The 21,296-nt window shown below is 45.5% G+C and overlaps 1 protein-coding gene across 1 annotated transcript in view; it reads right to left on the bottom strand.

Annotated features, from left to right (window-relative positions):
* TRPM8 (transient receptor potential cation channel subfamily M member 8) overlaps positions 1 to 20,981 on the bottom strand; it is a 57,051-nt gene extending 36,070 nt beyond the window's left edge. The window contains exons 1-11 of the mRNA XM_070423362.1: positions 20,865 to 20,981; positions 18,766 to 18,839; positions 17,551 to 17,707; positions 16,162 to 16,339; positions 13,086 to 13,258; positions 11,886 to 12,060; positions 10,648 to 10,715; positions 7,929 to 8,126; positions 6,759 to 6,861; positions 5,572 to 5,684; positions 1,001 to 1,291 (exon numbers count right to left, since the gene is read on the bottom strand). Of these exons, the coding sequence (XP_070279463.1) occupies positions 1,001 to 1,291; positions 5,572 to 5,684; positions 6,759 to 6,861; positions 7,929 to 8,126; positions 10,648 to 10,715; positions 11,886 to 12,060; positions 13,086 to 13,258; positions 16,162 to 16,339; positions 17,551 to 17,707; positions 18,766 to 18,839; positions 20,865 to 20,981 (1,647 nt within the window). The remainder of the gene's footprint in view (positions 1 to 1,000; positions 1,292 to 5,571; positions 5,685 to 6,758; positions 6,862 to 7,928; positions 8,127 to 10,647; positions 10,716 to 11,885; positions 12,061 to 13,085; positions 13,259 to 16,161; positions 16,340 to 17,550; positions 17,708 to 18,765; positions 18,840 to 20,864) is intronic.
* Positions 20,982 to 21,296: the final 315 nt, after the last annotated feature.

Genomic DNA, 21,296 nt, shown 5'->3' with positions numbered 1-21,296 from the left:
TCTTCCAGGGGAACCTTTTCAGATAGAAAACAACAGGATGTGTATTTTCCTATATACAGGTTTTACCGAAGTCCAAACTGGCAGGCCTGGTTATGGATACTGCAGAGGGTTTGAACATAAATAGTGTCAACGAGAAGCTTCCTAAACACTTCCTAAACACCGAGCCCTTTAGATTTTTGCAACATAGGCACACATATTAAAATCCTAGAGTCACTAAAGACAATGACTTAGCTTCCCCTGAAGCAATCCTGAGACATGTAGTTTACTTAAGAGGCAATCCCAGGAAAACCAACGGGCATCTGAGAAAATGAGATCCAAAAGGAAAGAACCCATTGATGCGCACTGTCAACAGGCTCATTGTCTTGGTGGTTAGCTAGAGATCAGTCCCATTAGGCAGCCCTTGGAACCAGTGCAGCATACACGCCTCAGAATTACCTGTCCTTACAGGGAGGGGCTGGGATTTTCATACACCCACTGTGGGCACCAGGCTCAGAGCAGAGAGCTGCAGATGCTGGCGGCTGGGAACTGCCTGTACCTAAGATAGGAAGGCCTAGAGAATACAGGTGTTCATATTGCTAGTCACAGCATCCTCTCCAAGGGGTACCTGGATCGTCCCTTTGGAAATAACCACTGCCCCTTTTATCTACAAAAGAAAATGTGGCAGTTCTTCAGTCCTTTACATGGGCAGTGGAGAGCAATTTTAGGCAGGTCATGTCCAAAAGCCTAAGACATGAACAGGCAGCTGTGCATGTGCCCCTGTTCCCTGAGCTTTGCAATTAAGAATCTCTGCAACAAGTAGTTTGAAATAAAGCACAGAGCATAGAGCAGACATCAGAAAACTCACCAGGGAGACTCGTTATCTTCAGTAAAGGCAGTAGAAAAAATTAAGAACGCCAACACGTTTGCTACCTGACAGCGATGAGGTAGGGAGTGGGAAACTTTTTTGAAGGAAGACTCACAAGACCAGAGAACTCAAGCAGACAGGTCTCCCATTACATACGTGAAGTTCTACGTCTGTCTCGTCCCTGCTGCTTCTGTCTTCCTTCCTGGAGCTCCTCCGGAAGTTGGCCACCAGTTTCCAGACGAATGTGAGGAGGGTGTCGTTGTAGGAATTCTTGGCGATCTGCAGGTTCCGATAGACGAGGGTGCTGAAGTGATTGGAGAAGAGCTCGGTGAGGATGTCGCTGGTGAGAAACTTCCGCAGGTTCAGGCCGTTCTCCAGGAAAAGGCGGACAAACTTGGGCCTGTCCTTTATGAGAGCCATGAACATGACCTCCCGAAGGTCAGCGGACTGAGGAGAGAGAGCAGAGAGAGTACTCACGCCCTGGGCCCAGGAAAGGAAGCACAAGGCCTTTCTCGGCCACATCATATTTCCAGCCACAAAGTAATAGAATCTTCAACTTCTCTTGAGCTCCCATCTTGAGAATAAAATACATCTTTTCCATTGAAATATGACATTGGATTATAGTTCACACACCTAGACAGGGGAAGTAGGATTTTTTACATCAGCCAGATGTGGGCTTGGATGTGACTTGGCCTCCTGCTGAGATAAGGTAGAGATCATTACACCCGTGCAGGGATGATGTTGGTCAAGGATTTATCCCAGAGCCTGGCATAAGGGAAGCACTTAGCGGGTGGGGAATGTACAGCTCACACCATTTCCATGATGTCTCCAGTGGACCCTGATTGTGAGTCACCAACAGCCAACACTTTGCTCTGGGTCATGGGATCTTCTGCTGCCCTTCAAGCCACATGCCACCAAGAACATACCTGATTATGTTTCATAACAGCGTCACTGAAATCCTTGACAATTGTACCTGGTTATGATTTATCTTTATCTCTACTTTCTGGGCTCCTGATAAAACCTATTCCAGAGAAGCATATTGGGAATTTTAATAAAGGACAAGCACCGTTTAGTTCAGAGAGAAACCGGTGGTCTACGGGTCACACCAGGTCTCAGACATATTCCCTTTGTCTTCCATAGTATTTCTTACAATTCAATTCCGTTGCCAACATTAAAAATTAGAAAGTTCATACAAATCCACTTTTCCAGCATTGAAATCCAGAAGCCTGGACAACATGGAGTACCATCATGGAGCTGAGTGGCAGCTGCTCCTGGTCCTCGAGTCCCCAGGGACCCCACCAATGCTCACTGCCATCCACCCAGCCCACTTCACTCCTGAAACTCCCCTGGCCCTGGTGTCATGAATGTCTCCTGCTAAGGGCAGCCTTGGCGGTTGCTGTGTCTGTCTAGTGCTGGATTCCTGGGAATCACACGTTGCCTACAGAGGAAACAGTCAAGGATCTCTCGGGGCCCACACTGTGGCTCCAGGCGAGACAGGGAGGGGAGAGGTGGCTGTCCTAAGGAAGGCAGCTGCCCTTTCTCCTCTGTCCTCAGGGAAAGTGCGCCTTGTACCCAGTTTCACAATTCCTTCTAAGTACGTTTGCCTTTCCGCTGCTCACCCATAGGACGGTGGTCCTCAGACATCAACCAGAGTCACCCAGAAGGCTTACTAAACACAGGGTGCTGTTGTCAACCTCCAAACCCATCCTTTAACAAGCCTGAGACAGAGTCTGGTCATCTGTGCTGCTAACAGGTTCCCAGGTCGTTCCTGAGCTGCCACAGGTGCAGGACCGCACTTCGAGAACCACTGACACATCTTTGTTTACAAACCCAGATGTGTGACCTGAGCCTCAGTATGACAAGATTTTCCCTGAGCCTCAGTCTGCTCTTCTAGAAAATATGTAAGTGCTTGTGGAGATGAAATGAGATAACATAGGTGAAGATGCTTTCAGAAATTCAAGGTCAGAGCAGGCCCTCAAAAAAAATGAGTGTGGCTCCATGGTTGATCATCGACCTATAAACCAGGAGGTCACAGTTCAATTTCTGGTCAGGGCACATGCCTAGATTGTGGGCTCAATCCCCAGTAGGGGGCATGCAGGAGGTAGCCCATCAATGATTCTCCTTCATCAGTGATGTTTCTATCCCTCTCTCCTTATCCCTTTCTCTTTATGAAATAAATAAAAACATATTTAAAAAAATAAAATAAAACGTCAGTAACCCCCTCCTGTGGTACTCACGGATCCCTGGTTTGTTACCCAGGAAAGTGAGAAAGTCCCCACCATGGGTCGGTGTGAGGGGCAAGTGAACTAACACAACAAGACTACTTTGTGTGATGTAAAAGGTTACACCAACATTACCATTATTCCAACGATTTTTATGTATTTTTATACAAATACTTACATATCATTTAATATGAGCCAATGTTCCTAAGCACTACAGAAACATTATCCAATTTAATCATTGTAACAACCCAATGAGGAAGGTACTGCTATTATCATTTCCATTTTCAGATGAGCAGTGCTGTGCCGGGAAATGTTTAACAACCAGCTCTCTGGAAGAAAATAACAGACCCCACTTTGTAGTCTTGCCAATTCCTATTGTGTAAATGCTCCCACTGTGGCTAACTTCCAGTTGCCAACGTGCCATCGTTGAATGCAGAATTGAAAACAGACCTGGAGTAGCACAACACTTGCCCTATTTCCAGCATGCAGACGCAATAGACAGAAATAATGCCCAGAGCCTAAATAATAATAAATGTAGTAAAATAATTAGAAAGCAATGAGTTTTGACTATGTATTACCTTTGTTTTTTAATAAAATGTATTTAGTTCTAAGTCTATGTAGTCGAATTTTTTTAAAAATATATTTTTATTGATTTCACAGAGGAAGGAAGAGAGAGAGATAGAAACATCCATGATGAAAGAGAATCATGGATCGGCTGCCTCCTGCAAGTCCCCCACTGGGGATCGAGCCCACAACCCGGGCATGTGCCCTTGATCGGAATTGAACCTGGGACCTCCCAATTCACAGGCCGATGCTCTATCCACTGAGCCAAACTGGCTAGGGCTGAATTTTTTTTAAATATGTTTTATTGATTTTTTTTTTTTTTTGAGAGAAAGGAAGGGAGAAGGAGATAGAAACACTGATGAGAAGAAACATCAATCAGCTGCCTCCCAGGGGTTGGGCCCGAAACCTGGGCATATGCACTGACTAGGAATCAAACTGATGACCTCTTGGTACATGGAGGGGATGCTCAATCCACTGAGTCACCCTGGCTGGGCTATAGTTGAATTTTGATGATGGTATTTAATTACTGACTCATAAAATCTCTAAAGCCTTAGCAGTCGGCTCTTGCAAGCCAGCATGAGCAGGCTCCACCGCACCACATCTGAGGGACCTGAGGCACAGAGAGGTTAAATGCCTTGCAGAGGTTAAGTCAGGCTGATGGGCTGTCTCCAGAGCCCATCCATACGCTTAGCCGTTATGCCCTCCCTCCTTCACTGTCTTAGGCTGAGTTAATAAAATTAAATGCACCGCTCAATATGTGCCCGAGTTTATGTTTATTTATATCATATGACCTTACTTAAAGAGACCATTTCTCACACAGGGATCCATTTATGAATCAATTAACTACATCTACTTATACTTTCCCTCAACTAACTAAAGCTTTGCAATGTGTAATGCAGTTCATTAAATGCAAAGACCAAACACAAGATAATGTTTGCTGCAGGAATGAATAATTTAAAAATCCATAAGTCATTACTTTATTTGCATTCTGTTATTAAAATTTATCACCTGTTAATATAAATCAAATCTTCATCATTGATTATACAACAGTAGGCCTAAAAGTAGTTTCTGAACCTGGCTGCGAAGGATGCCAGTTATGAAATGCATGCACCTTCAAATCTATGCATACATGTATAAAATTAAATAAATCCCAGCTGCTCACAAGTTACTCAGATTAATTCAGAAGGAGCTGAGAACAGATTCACCCACAGCCTTGCAGGTGCAAGTGTGACGGCTTGTGATTGTTCCTACAAAACAGAGCTGCCGTGGCTGATTTAACTGCAGTTGTACAGAAGAGGACATCCCTGGAAAGTGTGGTTCTATAACTCTGATCAAACTGCAAGTGAGAAAAGTCACTACATTGGGGTAAAATAGTGTTTTGGGGACATAAAACTTGCATGTTGGAGGTGCTTATTTGGCGGGGAGCCCCGATCCTCTAGCTCTAAGACATTCACTGTGTGTCTTCAACCAAATTGTGCTACCTTCTCCGATGCATCTCACTGCTGGCAATTCTCTTATCAGAACCTGGCTAGGTAGATGGGGCAGGGAGCAAAATGAGTACGGCTGTCTTCATTTTTAGTAAAGCTACTGCTGATACCCATTCCAATCATGTGACATATTTTCCCCATCCTCCCGCCCACCCACTGCCAGGGGAGCTGCACCTCTGCACGCGGATGGAGAAGCAGCTCTCACATCACGGCTGAGGGCTATAAGTGTGGATGGCATTCATGGATTGAGAGTTCTCCCATAGTGCTTTTATTATCATCTCTTCACAACAAACCTACTAAGTCAATATTGTTACCCCATACTACAGAGGAGGAAAGGGAGGCCTGGCAAAATTGATGGACCAGAAAAAAACCCTTTACAAGAGCCAATACCAGAGACTTTGTCAGAAATGGACCAGACCTGAGGCTGGAATAGCCAGGAGAGCTGCTAACGTACCTCCCAGCGGCAGTCGTTGGTGAAAATCTCGTCGTTGGCCAGGTCCAGCTGGTTCCACTCCAGCAGCAGCTTCAGCTGCCCGTTCCAGTTGTCCTGCTTGTTGGTGCTAAAGGCTACAAGAGGGCAGCAGAGTCAACCACCAAAGGCCCAGAAATAAAAGGGCCAGAGCCATTCGTATGACCTATTATCAGAGCCATTTTCCCCAGAGGATTCCAAGCATGTTCTTCAAGAAGCAGACACTCACAACTGTTCTTTTGCTTTATTTTCACTCATTCTTATCAATATTCTGAATGTCCCAAAAAAGGATCAATTCAAGTGTCAATAATGTCTTTCCACTTCATATTCTAACCACGTAAATGGTATATTGATATTTTTCCATAGACTCAGATTCCATAAATGTGATATTTCAAGGACCATATCTGACTTACACTATATCTAAATCTATGAAATAATGCCATATTACAACAATGTTCTACTTGTCTTTTCCAGAGCTAATATATTCTGATCTATGTTTCTCTACAGATATAATCCTATTTTAATAAATATTCTTACAACCAAATTTCTGGCGAGCACAATAAGAATGATTTCAATAAATAGCAAATGTTTAAATCCCACTTCCTATGTGGCTCGCTCTGCTCTGCATACCTTACAGCCATAATCAGGAAGCTCAACTCTAGATGGTCTTTGCCAAGGTTCTATTTACTTCAGGTAACATCCACCTTCATGGAAATCTAGCCAAGATCATAGGTGAGAAGTTTTAACCTGAACTTCACTCCTCCGCTACAGGAGATTTGTAAACCCTGAATCTGATGCAGAATCACTGATGTGTGTGAAGTGTGTGTGCATATATGTGGACCCCTAGGACAAATGCCTATGGCTTTATCACACTCTCAAAGGAGGCTGAGGCACAAAAAAATAATTCCAAGCCACTATTAGAGATACGTCTTTGAAGAGTGCTGTGATTGGATTTGACCAGCATTTTAATGACATAAAATGTTTTCTTCTATTAAAAATATGTAACCAAGGAAATTTAACTCAACAGGTCAACAGTAGTTATTGTAGCTTCTAATCTATCATAATCAAAACTAAGTACAACATTCTATTTCAATAAAGCCATTTAAAACATAAATGCAAGTCACAGGAAGCAACACAAAGCTGAGACTTCCAGAGTGGCTATTTTTACTCACCTTTGTACAAAGCATAGGAAATAGCGTTGCTCACAATTTCATCTCCGGCCTCTTCCATTTTAATAACTGTTAACAGGTGAGAACTTTCGAGAATTTCTTTGAGCTGGCAACATTTAAAGAACAGAGTTGTCAGCCAACTGGTTTTAGACATTAGGAGTATAAAGTTCACACTTTTGGTAAAAAATCTTTTATTCTACTTTTTTTTTAAAAAAAAATACCATCTACAGGGCAGTTGCAGACCTCCTTCCCTCACCTAAAGTTCCTGTGCCCATAGAGTCTAATTTCTAAATTGGAAATAAGAAGTCCTTGACCACAGTGAGAATACAGGTTATATAAGGACACATGTAACAAAAAGCTTAGGGGCCCATTGACAGGTGTGTGTGTGGGGCCGGGGGGGGGGGGTGGGGGCCAAGCCTGGCACATGGTGTTCTGTTGTTGAGTGAATGAATAAATGAGAAAAGGGCAACAGAAAATAACAGAAATTGTCCAAATGTGGTCATAAGGGCTTAAACTATAGGCAGGGAAGGTTCAATGTGAACAAGAGCCAAGAGGACTCAGTGATTGGGTGAATAGAGAAGGGATCTGCTATGTCATCCTTTGGGAATTTTCTGTAATAGTTAATTGTAAAACATTTTTATAAAATCAAAGCTCTGGGGAACAGGCAGAGCCCCCTAATTCCATGGTTTCAGGCGTTGGAGAGCTTGGGGAGGAAGCGCTACTTCTAGAGGAGGAAGCAAGTTGGGCGTGTAGGGGAGGCAACCGATTCATGTTTCTCTTTCACATTTCTCTCTCTCTCTCTCTCTCTCTCTCTCTCTCTCTCTCTCTCTCCCTTCTTCTCTCCTCTCTCTAAAATTAATAAAAACATATCCTCAGATGAGGGTTAAAAAAATTTCTAAAAAAAAGAGGGTTAGCCTACTTTGCAAACAGACAGACTTGAGTGTAAACCCACGTGATACCCCTTACGAGGTACGGAGGCTCGGCAAATCACTGAACTTGTGTGAGCTTCCACTTCCACCAAGAAATTGGTTTGGGCCATGGCACAGTTTCAAAGTCACTGAGAAAGTGTGAAACAGCCGCAGCTGCTGGTGGAGGCAGCATGTAAGGTGTTTTCCCTTCCCATGAACTTGGCTTCCCTTTTCTGAGTCCTCTAAAGTCTCCCCCACAGCTCACCCATTTGATCCAGCTCTCGGTTTCCTCCTCATGCAGCCGGGACACGGTGCGGGGTAAGAAGCGCACCAACTTTTCCTTGACAATGGAAGAGGTCAGGGTGTCCTCCAGCTCCACCAGGCTTGCAATCACATCGGCAATCTGCCCCGAGCCCTCTACCACCACACAGGGAATCTTACTCTTGATGGAGGTGTTGATGGCCTGGGAGAGGGGAGACAGAGCCGGTCAAATGGAAGAGACACAACAACCAGAAACCTAGCTCAGGACCAAGGCTCTAAGTCAAGGTGGTTAACCAAACACATTGACATGTCATCCCTGCACTTTCCCTTTGGGGTTTTACTCTTGATCAGAAGCAAACGAAATGTTTGCTATTGGCATTGAATGAGGAAAGTACTAATGCCAAAATCCATAATAATGATATATGTGACCAATTGAAGTTCTCCATCAACAAATGCTTGAAAATATCCCTGTGTACAAAATCGATCATTCCAAATACTGACACCATCGATTTGAGTGACAGCACTCGACATTATCGTTGCTAGCTTCTCGGATGAAGGTTAGCAATATTCATACTCTTAGAGTATGAAAACACCTTCAAAGCAGCAGCCACATTGTGTTATATTGATTCATATTTCCCTCCTCAACTAATTTCCCTTGCCCCTTTAATTAAAAGAGGAAAAAAATTTGCTTCCTGGATATACACCTATCACACTTTCACATCCTGTATAAAGACCAGGGAGGCCAGCATAAGAGAATCAGGTATGAGAATTTTAATCCCTTGACAGTGAGATCATATGGGTAGAAAGCTATGAAGCATTTTCCTTTAGCCAAGACCAAACCCTTTGTTTAGAGCAGATGTTGCCCATACAGTGTGTGGTTTCTTCATCAGAGTGAGCAGAGGGCTGATCCACAGCCCAGCCGGGATGTTTCTCCACCTCACACTGCACCAGCTATGGGTGTCAGGGCTGTGTTGGGTGGGAGTAGGGGTGATGAAAAGGGTGCTGAGAGAGGAGGGGACAAAGAGCTGGTGTCCACCCTCTTCCCCTCCTCTCTTCTGTGCTCCGTGCCTTGGGCTGTGAGTTGGCTGAGCAGACATTCCTGGAAAAGGCTCCAGAAATGCAGCATCCTAGGCCTGCATCAGCTGTCTGGAAAGCTGAATTCTAAATTAAAAATTTCAGAGAGAGATAATAAATGTAATCATCTTTCAGTTACTTTCTCTCCATTTCTCTTCCTCTTTAATGTGACTGCTATTTCTTCAAACTGATAATTTTACATTGAAAAAAATCTCTATTTTAATTTTCCTCTGAAAAGTCTTTCCCAGAAGAGTTTTATTTAACAATAGTCTCAGTAATAGATCTCATAGCAGATGATCAACAAATACCTGTTGATGAATGAATGAATGAATGAACGAATGAATGATCATCTATATATATATATAAAAGCCTAGGTGACGGTTTGATCGTTCAACTGTTTGACCGGTAGCTATGATGCGCACTGACCACCAAGGGGCAGACGCTCAACGTACAGGCATGGAAACATGAACAGACTGATGAATCTCAGAGGGAAACGGGGAGGAGGGAGGGTGGGAAGAGATTAACCAAAGATCTTATATACATACTAGAGGCCCTGTGCACAGATTTGTGCACCGGTGAGATCCCTCAGCCTGGCCTGCGGGGATCAGGCCGAAACTAGCTCTCTGATATCCCCCGAGGGGTCTCGGATTGTGAGAGGGCACAGGCCAGGCCAAGGAACGCCACCGGTGCACGATTCCGTGCACTGGATCTCTAGTTGTTATATAAAAGAATAAACAAAGAGAAGTGCTAGATTATAAAATTCCAAATAACTTTGACAGAAATTGCTTGTAACTGTAGGGGTGTACTCTGGTAATAAGAGGAGAGAGGATCAAGGACCTCTGATACCTATAATCTAACCCTGTCTTAGAGTTAAGAAAGGTTAGGGGAAATGGGGGGATATGCAAGCCAACCTGGAAATTAACTAAAAGAGAGAGGTAAAATTACTTCCTTATGCTGTCCTATTCCTGGAAAGGTGCGATCATGAAAATGATGCTCATGCCTTCAAATACTCACCCACACGTGGCCACACTAATGCTCTCTGAGAAGTTGGAACAGATGCCTGGCTGCAGGCAAGACGAGATCAGTAATGTCAAGTCTACAAGGATGGAATGGGAAGCAGAATTCTTGCTCACTGCTCAACAATGCAGGTCGGAATCATTCTAGAAGCTGTCCATGATCTCAGGATCACTTAGGGTTTCAGATTCCTTCACATGGGATGCTCGGACTTTGCATGCCCAGGAAGCATGTGGTGGGTAAGCTCAAGGTGGTCTTAGAACAGGGTTTTGGTGTCAGTCTTTGTGTGTCTGATCACACCTCATCTCCACACAGATGGGGTGGCATGCAGATACATGCTGGCTATGATCCTTACGTCTCATGAGTTGATGCCAACCCTTCTCTTTGTCAGGCTGATGGCCAAAGCCAACAATGAGTATTCAGACTGTTCATGTCGCTGCAAATTCTCTTCCTAAATCTTAGCTGAGGAGACAACCTAAGCCTGGTAGGAAAACACTGTGCGGTGGGAAAGATGCTACTGACTTGCTCTAGTGAAAATAGTCAGGTTAGATTAGGTGAGCCCCCAAACCCTGAAAATACAAATTAGATGAGTGAGCTTGTTAACCAATCTTCTAGAAAACCAAACCAAGACTCACTTTTAAAGTCTCTCTTCCGCCTCCTTGGGCAAAGCACACAATGGGGACCTTGCCACCATAGTTGGAATCTGTAAAACATGAACATAAAACTTATTTTGGGACTCATTAGAAATACTCAGTGTACAATAATCAATTTGATAAATTCTTAATGACCATCTACATTTTGGTCAGAATCCCATATTTGAAAATAATGATACACATAAAATATTTTTAACCAAGTAAACAATACCTAGTCTTTTTTTTTTTTTTAAAGACATCTACAACCAGGGAGAGTAGGACTAGGAGCTTCTTCTCTGTGAGCCCTGAGTGTGGGGTGACAGCTACAAACTTCACGGACTTCACTATTTACCCCTTAGTCACGCTGGATGTGTCTTAGTGTCTCAAGCTGCTAACAGCATGATGCAGGTCATGCTGCAATTTGTTACTGGTATTTAAAATGCTAAAGTCTGTAAATGATTTACTTTTGCTAACATATATTAGGCCAGATTCAAGTTTATCCTCACAATAAAAACTCTCACTCGTTTGCAAAACCCTATGCTTTTCTGAGCTGGTGGAAAATTTGCGTAACTATTTATTCTCTCAAGGGGGAGCACTGCATATAGAAATGTCTTCCCTTCTTGTACGTCCCATTGATGAACGTGTAAAGCTGAGAACATCTCCAGCAGTTCCCTGTTATGAAATAGATCACTACATCACGAGCGAATCTGGTTCCACAACAGCACACCTGTCAACCACAGGAAGAAAGAGTGAGTGGTTCACTTTCCATGGCAAACAAATTCTGCATTCTCCCCTGATTAGGTGGTTCTTTCACATAGAAGTAGCCAAGATGCAAAGAAGTAAACCTGTCGGCTATTAAACCAGCAGATTGGTTTTTATCATTTCTATGCCAGCTAATTGCACTGTTTTGTGAGCTCATATTTGCCATCAGGGATTTTATTTATTCTGAACTGTTGTCTAGCAGAAGAGACAGCCGGCTTTCTATCCTAACACACTAGAGGGGCAAGTGGCAGCATTTGTCATTGCTCCAGCCTGTTGACGAGTACCTATCGCAGTGACCCTGGCAAAGCATCCTAATTTGTTGAGGAAAGCAGAGAAATAACAGCTCTTCTTTGGGAATAGGAGATTAATCGGGTGGGTTCGCCATGCTTCACTCAATAACTGGTCGCTACTGCTGTTGGTGCTACTGCTGCTGCTCTTGTTAGTATGTTTGTCCAGTGTCCCGCTCCCTGAGTCCTGACCTTGAATGGTGCGCTCAGAGATGTACTTCTCCAGCTGGTTCCGGAGCTTCGCCTCCACTGTGGGATGCCCGTGGCAGCCATTGTCCACCAGCAGCAGGTGGGTGTGATTGTTGTCCAGGATGTACAGAGGGTCCCTCTTGAAGTCGTCCATAATGTACTGAGCTGAAAAGTAGCCCTGGAAAGCACACAGAAGCTTGTCTTTGAGATTCTGTTTGTTGGCCAAGATGCGTGATGACATTTTTATAGGTTCCTCTGAAGGCTAACTTTTTGGGTTCAGCTACCTTGATACCTCTTCCCAGATTCTTAAGTTCAGAACATCTTAGAGATCTTATAGAACAGGCCTTCATTTTAGTATAAAGAAATGAAGGTTCAAAGTGGTTGGGTCACTTGCCTATTATCACATAAGTGACCAGTGATAGTGCAAAGGTCAGCTTCCCAATCCAGTTCTTGTGCCATCACCTGTGCTTTTTTGAATAAATTCATTGAAATTGATAGCATTCAGAAAAGGATAGCACATACACGTACATATATATATACACACACATATGTATATACACATATTCAGACACACACATATATACTCACACACAGATACACGTACACATGTATGTGCCTAGATCCAGGTAGAGGTGGACATTAGTATACACACATACATATTTGTTTGCGATCTATCATATGAGAAGACCTGTGCCAGGGTCTAGGGATTAGAAAATGAATTTATTGTTGTTGTTAATCCTCACCTGAGGATTTTTTTTTTCATTGATTTTTCTTTTTTTTTTTTTTTTTTTTTTTTAGAGAGAGAGAATGGAAGGAATGGGTGGGAGAGAGAAACATCGATCGGTTACCTGTCATATGTGCCCGGCTGGGGATCTAAAACACAACGTAGATATGTGCCCTGATTGGGAATCAAGCCTGCAAGTTTTTGATATACAGGACAATGTTCCAACCAACTGAGCCACCCGTCAGGGCTGGTGGGAACAGATTTTAATGAACTGAACACATCCATTGGCAACACCTTCCCAGGAATTCTTTGATTATATCATCTTTGTTTTTAATTCCTGAGGTTCCAAAGGCCTTTCTTGCAAGGCCAACTTTCCCATGAGTTAACGCCATCACAGAGCCCAAACGTTCAGGCCAGAGCCCCACACCCTGATCTTTCTCCCATGTGACCTCACAGACCTCCTCCCATCCCGCCCATACCTCAACATCACAATTCCTGATGAGGGTGTCCCTGTTGGAGACCATGCCCCAAGCCGCTATGCCAATGGCCACAATGTTCTCCTCTGAATTCCTGCTGATGGTGTTGTCTCTCACCACCTCCCCGATGAACTTCATCAGGCCATAATGGGTGCCTCCGGTGAGAATCCAAGCGCCTGTCAATAAGGGAGAAGCAAAGGCTCAGCTGGCTCTGAGTAAGGTTCCTGTCTTGTGCTCACAGTTGGCCACACCCCCCTTTCCAATGAGGCCATGAGGAGTGAAGTAGCACCCCACGTAGCCCACGCAGAGTGCAGGCAGATGACCGACTTCCCAGCTCTGGCCCCTCACATCATCTCAGTAGATGTTCCAGGCCAGGGGTTTTGTCATGATGCCTACGACTTACTCTCAGACGATTCCAAAAATATCATAATATGTAGATATTTATGGAAAGAGAATTATGGGAAAATGTTAACAATTGGTGAGTCTAAGTGAAGAGTTATAGACATTCATTGTATTCTTATAATCCTTATAATTCTTTGTATTCTTATAATTCTTTTGAAGGAATTTTCATAATAACAAGTTAAAAAGAAAACAATGCTGCCGTGGCCAGTGTGGCTCAGTTGGTTGGGCATCATCCCGTGCACCAAAAGGTTGCTGGTTCGATTCCTGGTCAGGGTGCATGCTGAGGTTGCAGGATCGATCCCCCATAGCAGGCATGTGGGGGGAGGGGCGGCCATTGATGTTTCTCTTTCTCTCTCCCTCTCCTTTCCTCTCTCTAAAAATCAATAAAAATATTTTTTAAAAATAAAAAGTGCTAAGCTAATATTCAAGTAAGAAAGCCCCAGTTATTTGTTTTGATCTCCATCAATACTGGTGGTTATGGCCTGCTGTTTCCAGCAGCCCACCCTTGATATAAAGAGCAAATAAATAAATTTTGATTTTTCAGAATATTCTGGATAAATTTTTTATGTAGAAATAAGAAAATTAAAGCTTAGACGTTTAAAGGAAACATTAAATTACCCACAACGAAGCACCTTAACACTGATTGTAAAGTTAGTTTGAGAACCACAGCACCCCCACACCTCCAGAGCTCCCTGTCCACTCATTTAAGGTCCTCGCTTTTTACAAGAAAATGATTAATTATCTAATTCTAGAAAATAAGGAGATCCGAATCGAAGATGGCGGCATAGGTAAACACCGGAGACTGCCGCCGAGGACAACCACTTCAAAAATACAACTAAAAGTCGGAGCGGACATCAACCAGAACCACGGGAAGGCTGGATGAGGAGAGTCTCTTCAACTAGAAGCAAAAACAACAGCATTCCGACGCTCAGCGGAGGCGCAGTGTGGAAAATTCAAAGGTACGCGGTGCGGTGGTGAGGGTGCGCGCGCAAAGCGGGCTGGCGGCTGAGGGCGCGATTGTCGTTTTCAATCAGGAGCGAGTCTCAGACTCTGGGCTACAGATCCGGGCGAGTCTCTAGGGACCCAGACTCAAACGGGAGAAGCGGGACTGTCTGGCTACGGCCCCTCCGAGGTTTGCAGCGATTGCTGGGACAGAGAGGCAGAGCCCCTGGGGACGGACTGAGAGCGGCCATAGCTGCTCCGTCCCCCCGCCCTGTTGAGCCCGCCCCGCCCAGGCCCTGCGCACAGCCATTTGCCGATCGCCTCAGGCAAGGGCTGGACTAGCGCCTCCCCTGAGGACTGAAGTTTTCCCACAGCTGATTTCCACAGCCAGTCGGCCTGGTGGTCAAATCCCTCTAGTGTTAACTACAACAATTAAGGCTTGGCTAGAACAAGACTGCGCACAGAGACCACAAGGGGGTGCACCAAGAAAGCATAAAAGATGCGGAGACAAAAAAACATGACAGAAATGGAGGATATGGAGCTAAGAATCGCAATTTTGAGGGCTTGCCATAAATTTGTGCAGAGCCTCACGAAAACTAATGAGACCCTCGATGCTACGATAAAGAAATTAGAAAGTAAGCATACACGGACTGAAATAAAGAATATTATACCCAATAGCAGACCAGAGGAGCACAAGAATCAAAACAAAGATTCGACAAAAAACACCCAATTGGAAAAGCAAAATGAAAAAAGAATCCGAAAGTGTGAAGATAGTGTAAGGAGCCTCTGGGACAGCTTTAAGCGGACTAATATCAGAGTCATTGGAGTGCCAGAAGATGGGAGACAGCAAGATATTGAAAACCTATTTCAAGAAATAATGGCAGAAAACTTCCCCCACCTGGAGAAAGAAATGGACTTACAGGTCCAAGAAGCACAGAGAACCCCAAACAAAAGGAATCCAAAGAGGACCACACCAAGGCACATCATCATTAAAATGCCAAGAGCAAAAGACAAAGAGAAAATCTTAAAAGCAGCAAGAGAAAGAGGCTCAATTACCTACAAGGGAATACCCATACGACTGTCAGCTGATTTCTCAACAGAAACTTTGCAGGCCAGAAGGGAATGGCAAGAAATATTCAAAGTGCTGAATACCAAGAACCTACAACCAAGATTACTTTATCCAGCAAAGCTATCATTCAGAATTGAAGGTCAGATAAAGAGCTTCACAGATAAGGAAAAACTAAAGGAGTTCATCACCGCCAAACCAGTATTATATGAAATGCTGAAAGGTATCCTTTAAGAAGAGGAAGAAGAAGAAAAAGGTAAAGATACAAATTATGAACAACAAATATGCATCTATCAACAAATGAATCTAAGAATCAAGTGAATAAATAACCTGATGTACAGAATGAACTGGTGACTATAATGAATCAGGGACATAGAAAGGGAATGGACTGACTATTCTTGGGGGAAAAGGGGTGTGGGAGATGCAGGAAGTGACTGGACAAAAATCATGCACCTATGGATGAACTCAGTGGGTGGGGAGTGAGGGTGGAGGGTGGGGTGGGAGCTGGAAGGAGGGGAGTTATGGGGGGAAAAAAGAGGAACAAATGTAATAATCTGAACAATAAAGATTTAAAAAAAAAAAAAAGGAAAAAAAAATTATCTAATTCTAGAGCATCTGGATTCTGCGCACGAACTGCATATGAGAATTCCATCCCGAAGAGGAGCGCACCTTTGGACTGAGCGATGTAGATCAGGCGGCTGAAGATCTTGCGCATGCGTGGCTTCAGGGCAAAGTTTTTGGCACCTCCGGTCACAGAAATCACAAGGTTGGGCGTTTTCAGGTGCCAGTGCTGGGTCAGCAGCTCGTACAAGATTTCCGCGTCAGTGTCGCAGGACAATCGGATATACTGTGGGAAGAGGGAAAGCGTCACGGTGGGCACGTGTCCTCCTGACCACCAGGGATCAGCAGGCTTACCTGCTCCTACAGAACCCAGCTGAGGGTCCCCATGGGGAAGTGGAAGGAGAGCAGCAGACTGGGGGCATGTGGGTGCCACCAAAGGGCCCTCCAAGCCAGCTGGAGGACTTGGGACTGTAACCTAAAGGCAGCAGGGCACCTGGGCAGCGTTTTCAGCAGAGCAGACACGGGTGGGGTTCAGTTATGTTTTAGGGCTTCCTCCAGGGGTAGAGATGACTACAGATTGAGGAACAAGGCTGAGGAAGGGGGAGCTGTGGGAGGCTAGACACAGTGCTGGCCCATCCAGGGCAGAGATCCAGGGAAGAGATGGCAGTGCAGGGAGCTGGGTCACCTTCCAGGGTTGCAAGGACAGGGCTTAGCGGGAGAGGGGGGATGGAGGGAGTCAAGGCCCAGGCTTTCAGCCACCTGTGAATGGTTCTGTCATTCAGATAGAGAAAATGGGAGGATTTGAGGAGACACTGTTAACGATCATTTAACATTGTTGTAAAACCCCATATAAGAGCCTGCAAAGTGGGTGTGTAGTGGGTGTGTGTAGACCTTATTCAGGGCCATATGAATACTCAAGAATGACATATGCCAAACGAAACAGGAAATTCATGAAAGTTTTCATCAGTCCTCTTGCAGCAGTGAGAGTCAGCATGGGTGTCACAGGAGTGCCTGCAGTGTGCAGACAGGCCGCTGGGTGCGGAGCCGGTCATCATCTGAGGTTCCAAAGTCCTTTCTTGCAAGGCCAACTTTCCAGTTGCACATAATCTAACCATAGCTTTTATACTTTTACTAGAGGCCTGATGCACGAAATTCGTGCAAAAGTAGGCCTTCCTTCCGCTGGCTTCCAGCACTGGCTTCTCTCTGGCACCCAGGACCCGTGCTTCCCTGTGGCCACCAGCAGGCACTTGGGACCGGGGCTTCCCTTGCAGCCCCGGCTTGGTCCGGAAGGACGTCCGGAAGGATGTCCGGTCTAATGAGCATATTATGCTTTTATTATTATAGATAAGTTTTCTCTTTTTCTGTGATAGTTTTTGGACTGACCACCCATCTCCCACCTCCATACTATTGGACAGTTCAAGGTAACTCAAAGTAGCCCGAGTTTTGTTCCTATATAATTGCTATATTTGTTAGTGAGGGTAGAAAATCATTGCTTACCTTCCCTTTCTTCCCCAGAGTCTCAAACTGAATATCCCCAAAGGCATCAGTCGGAAACTCCTTGGTGTGTTTCTTGTAATTCCATTTCTCATTCTGGTTGATCTGAGTGCCTTCGATGTGCTGGCTCTGGGCATAGCCACACTTGCACACATTTTCCCTGAGCAGAATGACATTGATGAGTAAGCTCATACCAATGACCAAAGAGAGACCCTTAGTTTTTCTGATGTTCATCTTCTAATTCACACAAAGTAAGAACACTCATTTATTAAGAACCTTTTGTACTCTGAGGCACTATACGAGGTGTTTACGTGTTACCCCATTGAATCCTTACCACACCCATGACGAATACTTTGCTAGCATTTTAGGATAAGAGATTTCAGTTCAGAAAATTGGCTCAAGGCCATGCAGGGAGCAGGCAGCCAGGCCAAGGTTGGACTTGGGCTGATTCTAATGCCCCTGCTCTCGCTTGTCCTTGCACCCTCCTCTGTTCCTACCTCCGCTCAGCAGAGTCAGTGCTTTAATTGTAAACTACAGCAGCAACTCTCGCAGCAGTTAACAGCTAGACTTTTCTTCTTCAGCAGGTAGAAAAGGCAGAGGGGAACTAGAGGAGAGGGAGGTGGGACCACATTGTGCACTGGGGTCCATGTGCATCTTCTGTGGGACACATCAGCAGGCAATCCATTCGCTCACTCGCTCATTGGCTAGCATCCATGGAGGACCTCCCTCGGGCAGAGCTGCTGAGGGCTGCTCCCAAGGCTTTGGTAACCCAGCCTCGATGCTCCAGCACACGGGAGACTCGCAGTAGATGAAAACCCGATTAGAAGGGAAGGCCTGACAGAGAGCCAGTCCGATTGCACGCGTGCACATACGCAATGTCTCCTGCCAACCACTACAAAATGGCACCTGCATGGCCACGGGCCTCTGATGGGGAGAGGGGGTCCCGGGCTTGTGGGGGTGCTGAACGGGGCCACAGCCTCTCTTGGGGCCTTTACCAATGACTGCCAAAGCTAAAAATATAAAACAAAATGATTTCGCTCCAGGGACCAACTTCAAGCTACTTGCCAAATTCTTCCTGCTCATGCACCATTTCTGAGAACTGCAAGATGGAAACAGCTTCAATAATGGACTAGTGATCATTAGTTTGTTTGTTGAAACGGTAGTTAATAATTTACGTTCGAACATGGAAGCAAAAACGGAGGGAAAACAGTTGCTTACGTGGCCTTAGAGTCTTTGGTAAAGAAGACACACTCCCTTTTCTTAAAATTTGCTTCAATAAAATTCACCAATTCCTTTGGAGAAAGAACATTGGACAGCACATTACCAATTTATCCTCCCCCTGCTGTGACTAACGAATACTGAAATGACCTGCACCTACTTCAAAGGTTCTAAGACTTTTTACTACATATTCATAGCATCCTCATCCATTCATGCTTTTAGAGTGCACAGTGTTTGTAAAAAGAGGCATTTGTTTAAACTTTTATAACTAAATGCAAATTTTTCTAAAAATTACTTGGAGTTATCTTGTAAGAAAGTCATTACACACACACACACACACACACACACACACACATACATACAAATTATGTTTTTCCATCTCTAAGGCTACCAGGGGAATTTAAGCATTTGTTGATAGTTCAGCATAAATAATACAGCATTGCAGATTCTAGTCCTCTTATGCTTGCTTTACAAAAGGAGATATATTCCAAAACCTCTGTCCATCCCCCCAGCAACAAGGTGGTATGATATCTGTGACCTAATTCTGACAACCAACCAAAAGACTTTGTAAGCCACAAGCTTCCCTTTAATTGTCAGAAGCAAACTTTGGAAACAGATGAAAAATACTTCAAAAAATACCTACACTCCTCAAAGCGGGAGGAGATACTTGCAACATGTATTAATCACGGGATTGGCAAACAGCATATATGAAGAACTATAGATTACTGAGAGTGAGAGAGACAACCGAATGGGAAAGGGGCAAAGACTTGAGCAGGCAGCTAGCAAAAGAAGACACACAAATACCCCATAAATGTGTGAAAAGAAACTCAACCCCACAGCAATGAGGCAAGTCTGAAGGGAGACCACAGTGACATCCCATTGCACACCCACCAGGTCAGAAGCATGAACAGACGAGGCACACGGAAAGTGGGTGAAGGGCTCGTGCCCTCTGCGGGTGGGTGAGCAAAGTGGTAGGACCACTCTGGAACACTGTCCAGTGCTGCCAACAAGGCCGCATCCCTAGAAAGAGTCCCTTGTGGGGAGAGAGGGAGGCTTGTCCCGTGAATGACCTGCAAGCTCAGAATGCCTGGCAGTGGGTTGTGGGGTTCAGGGGCTGTCCTGCCCTGGGAAGGAGGGGCTGGCAACCCAAACCCACTGCCCTTAGGTGCCGGGCACTGGCAGCTGGAGTTCTCAGACAGTCACACAAGGTAGTCCTCCCAAGTCAGGCTGCTGGCACCAACGCCAGCCCTGACTCCTCACCCCCAGGGAGGCCATCACCAGACGTGCACCACAAAAGCGGGCGGGGGGGTGGGGGGGGAGACGGGGGGAGAGACAGGGACAGTCCCTCTCCTGAAACAAAGTCCACGGTGCACCCGCACCTGAGTCAGCTTCCACCCAGAAAGGTGGAGAGGACAGCACAGCGGAGGCCACCAAGTCCCTGTCCCCTGTGTGTTCCTCACAGGCCAGGTGAGACCAGGAGCAACATCTAAGAGGGCACCTGGTGTGGGGAGGGGCAGGGAGCGCCCGCTTGCTCCTCTGTTTCCCTACAGCTCACTGATGTGACCCAAGGTCAGTCCACGGAACCACAGCCACGCGCCCTGCACGTGGGAGAGAGCCTCTTCCGGCACCCCGACCCGCACCGGCTCATCCAATAGCAATGACAGGCGTGTCTCTGCAACCCGAGGGCCGCGTGGGCGCTGGCTGGAGCAGGTGAGAAGCTTTGGCAAGAACTAACTGAGGCCCAGCCTTAGAGTAAAAGAAAAGGACTTAGAATCAAGAATCGTTTCTGAGGTGAACCAACAGGGCTGCAAGCAAGAACACCAAGCACTGAATATTAAGCTGATTATTACAAGGTTAGCATGTACATTTTCATCAAAGTCAGTTAAGAAGCGCATTATTCAACAGCTTACTAAGGTTACAAAGGAGTGCATGAGAAACAACACAGAAAATGCTTCTCCATTCAGCAAAAATAACCCACAGGACAAAATACTACATGTTGAGATGTCATTTTCTAAAGAAGAGGCATCGGTCCCCAAAGAATCCTGAGTGCCAAAGTGATGCTTTCTGACAGGAGGGCAGCTGGGCGCCCCCAGACTCACACTCTCGCTGTAGGACACGTCCGTGCTCCGGGACATGCTGGAGTACAGGGTCCGCGTGCTGTCCAGCGTGCCGTTCCTTCTGCTCCTCATGCTGAGCCTGGCACCCTCGAAAGACATCTGTTCTCCTGTGGAGAATGGGGGTGGGAGGTGCTGAGATCGGGTCATGGGCAAAAAAGCTTTACCACAGCCCATCCCTCTGCCCTCTCCTCCCCACCCTTTGCTGAGTGCCCAGGCTCAGCCCCCAGCCCCGAGGGGCAATTGCAGCTCTGCCTCTGCTCCTCTCCCTCCCTCATCTTCATCCCTGGACCCAGCTTGGGTCTCTGTCCTTTGTCCTTCCGTGGGTCTCTGGTCCCTCCCGCCCAGGGCTGGGGCCTCTTGGGGCTCCCTCTCCTCAGTGTGATGCACATCACAGACCACCACACACTGTGGCTT

The sequence above is a fragment of the Myotis yumanensis genome, unplaced genomic scaffold (assembly GCF_028538775.1).
Source record: "Myotis yumanensis isolate MYYU_CA2020_CCGP unplaced genomic scaffold, mMyoYum1.0.hap1 SCAF_8, whole genome shotgun sequence".
NCBI lineage: Eukaryota > Metazoa > Chordata > Mammalia > Chiroptera > Vespertilionidae > Myotis > Myotis yumanensis.
Note: the sequence above shows the minus strand (reverse complement) of the source record. Positions and strands in the feature narration are given on the sequence as shown.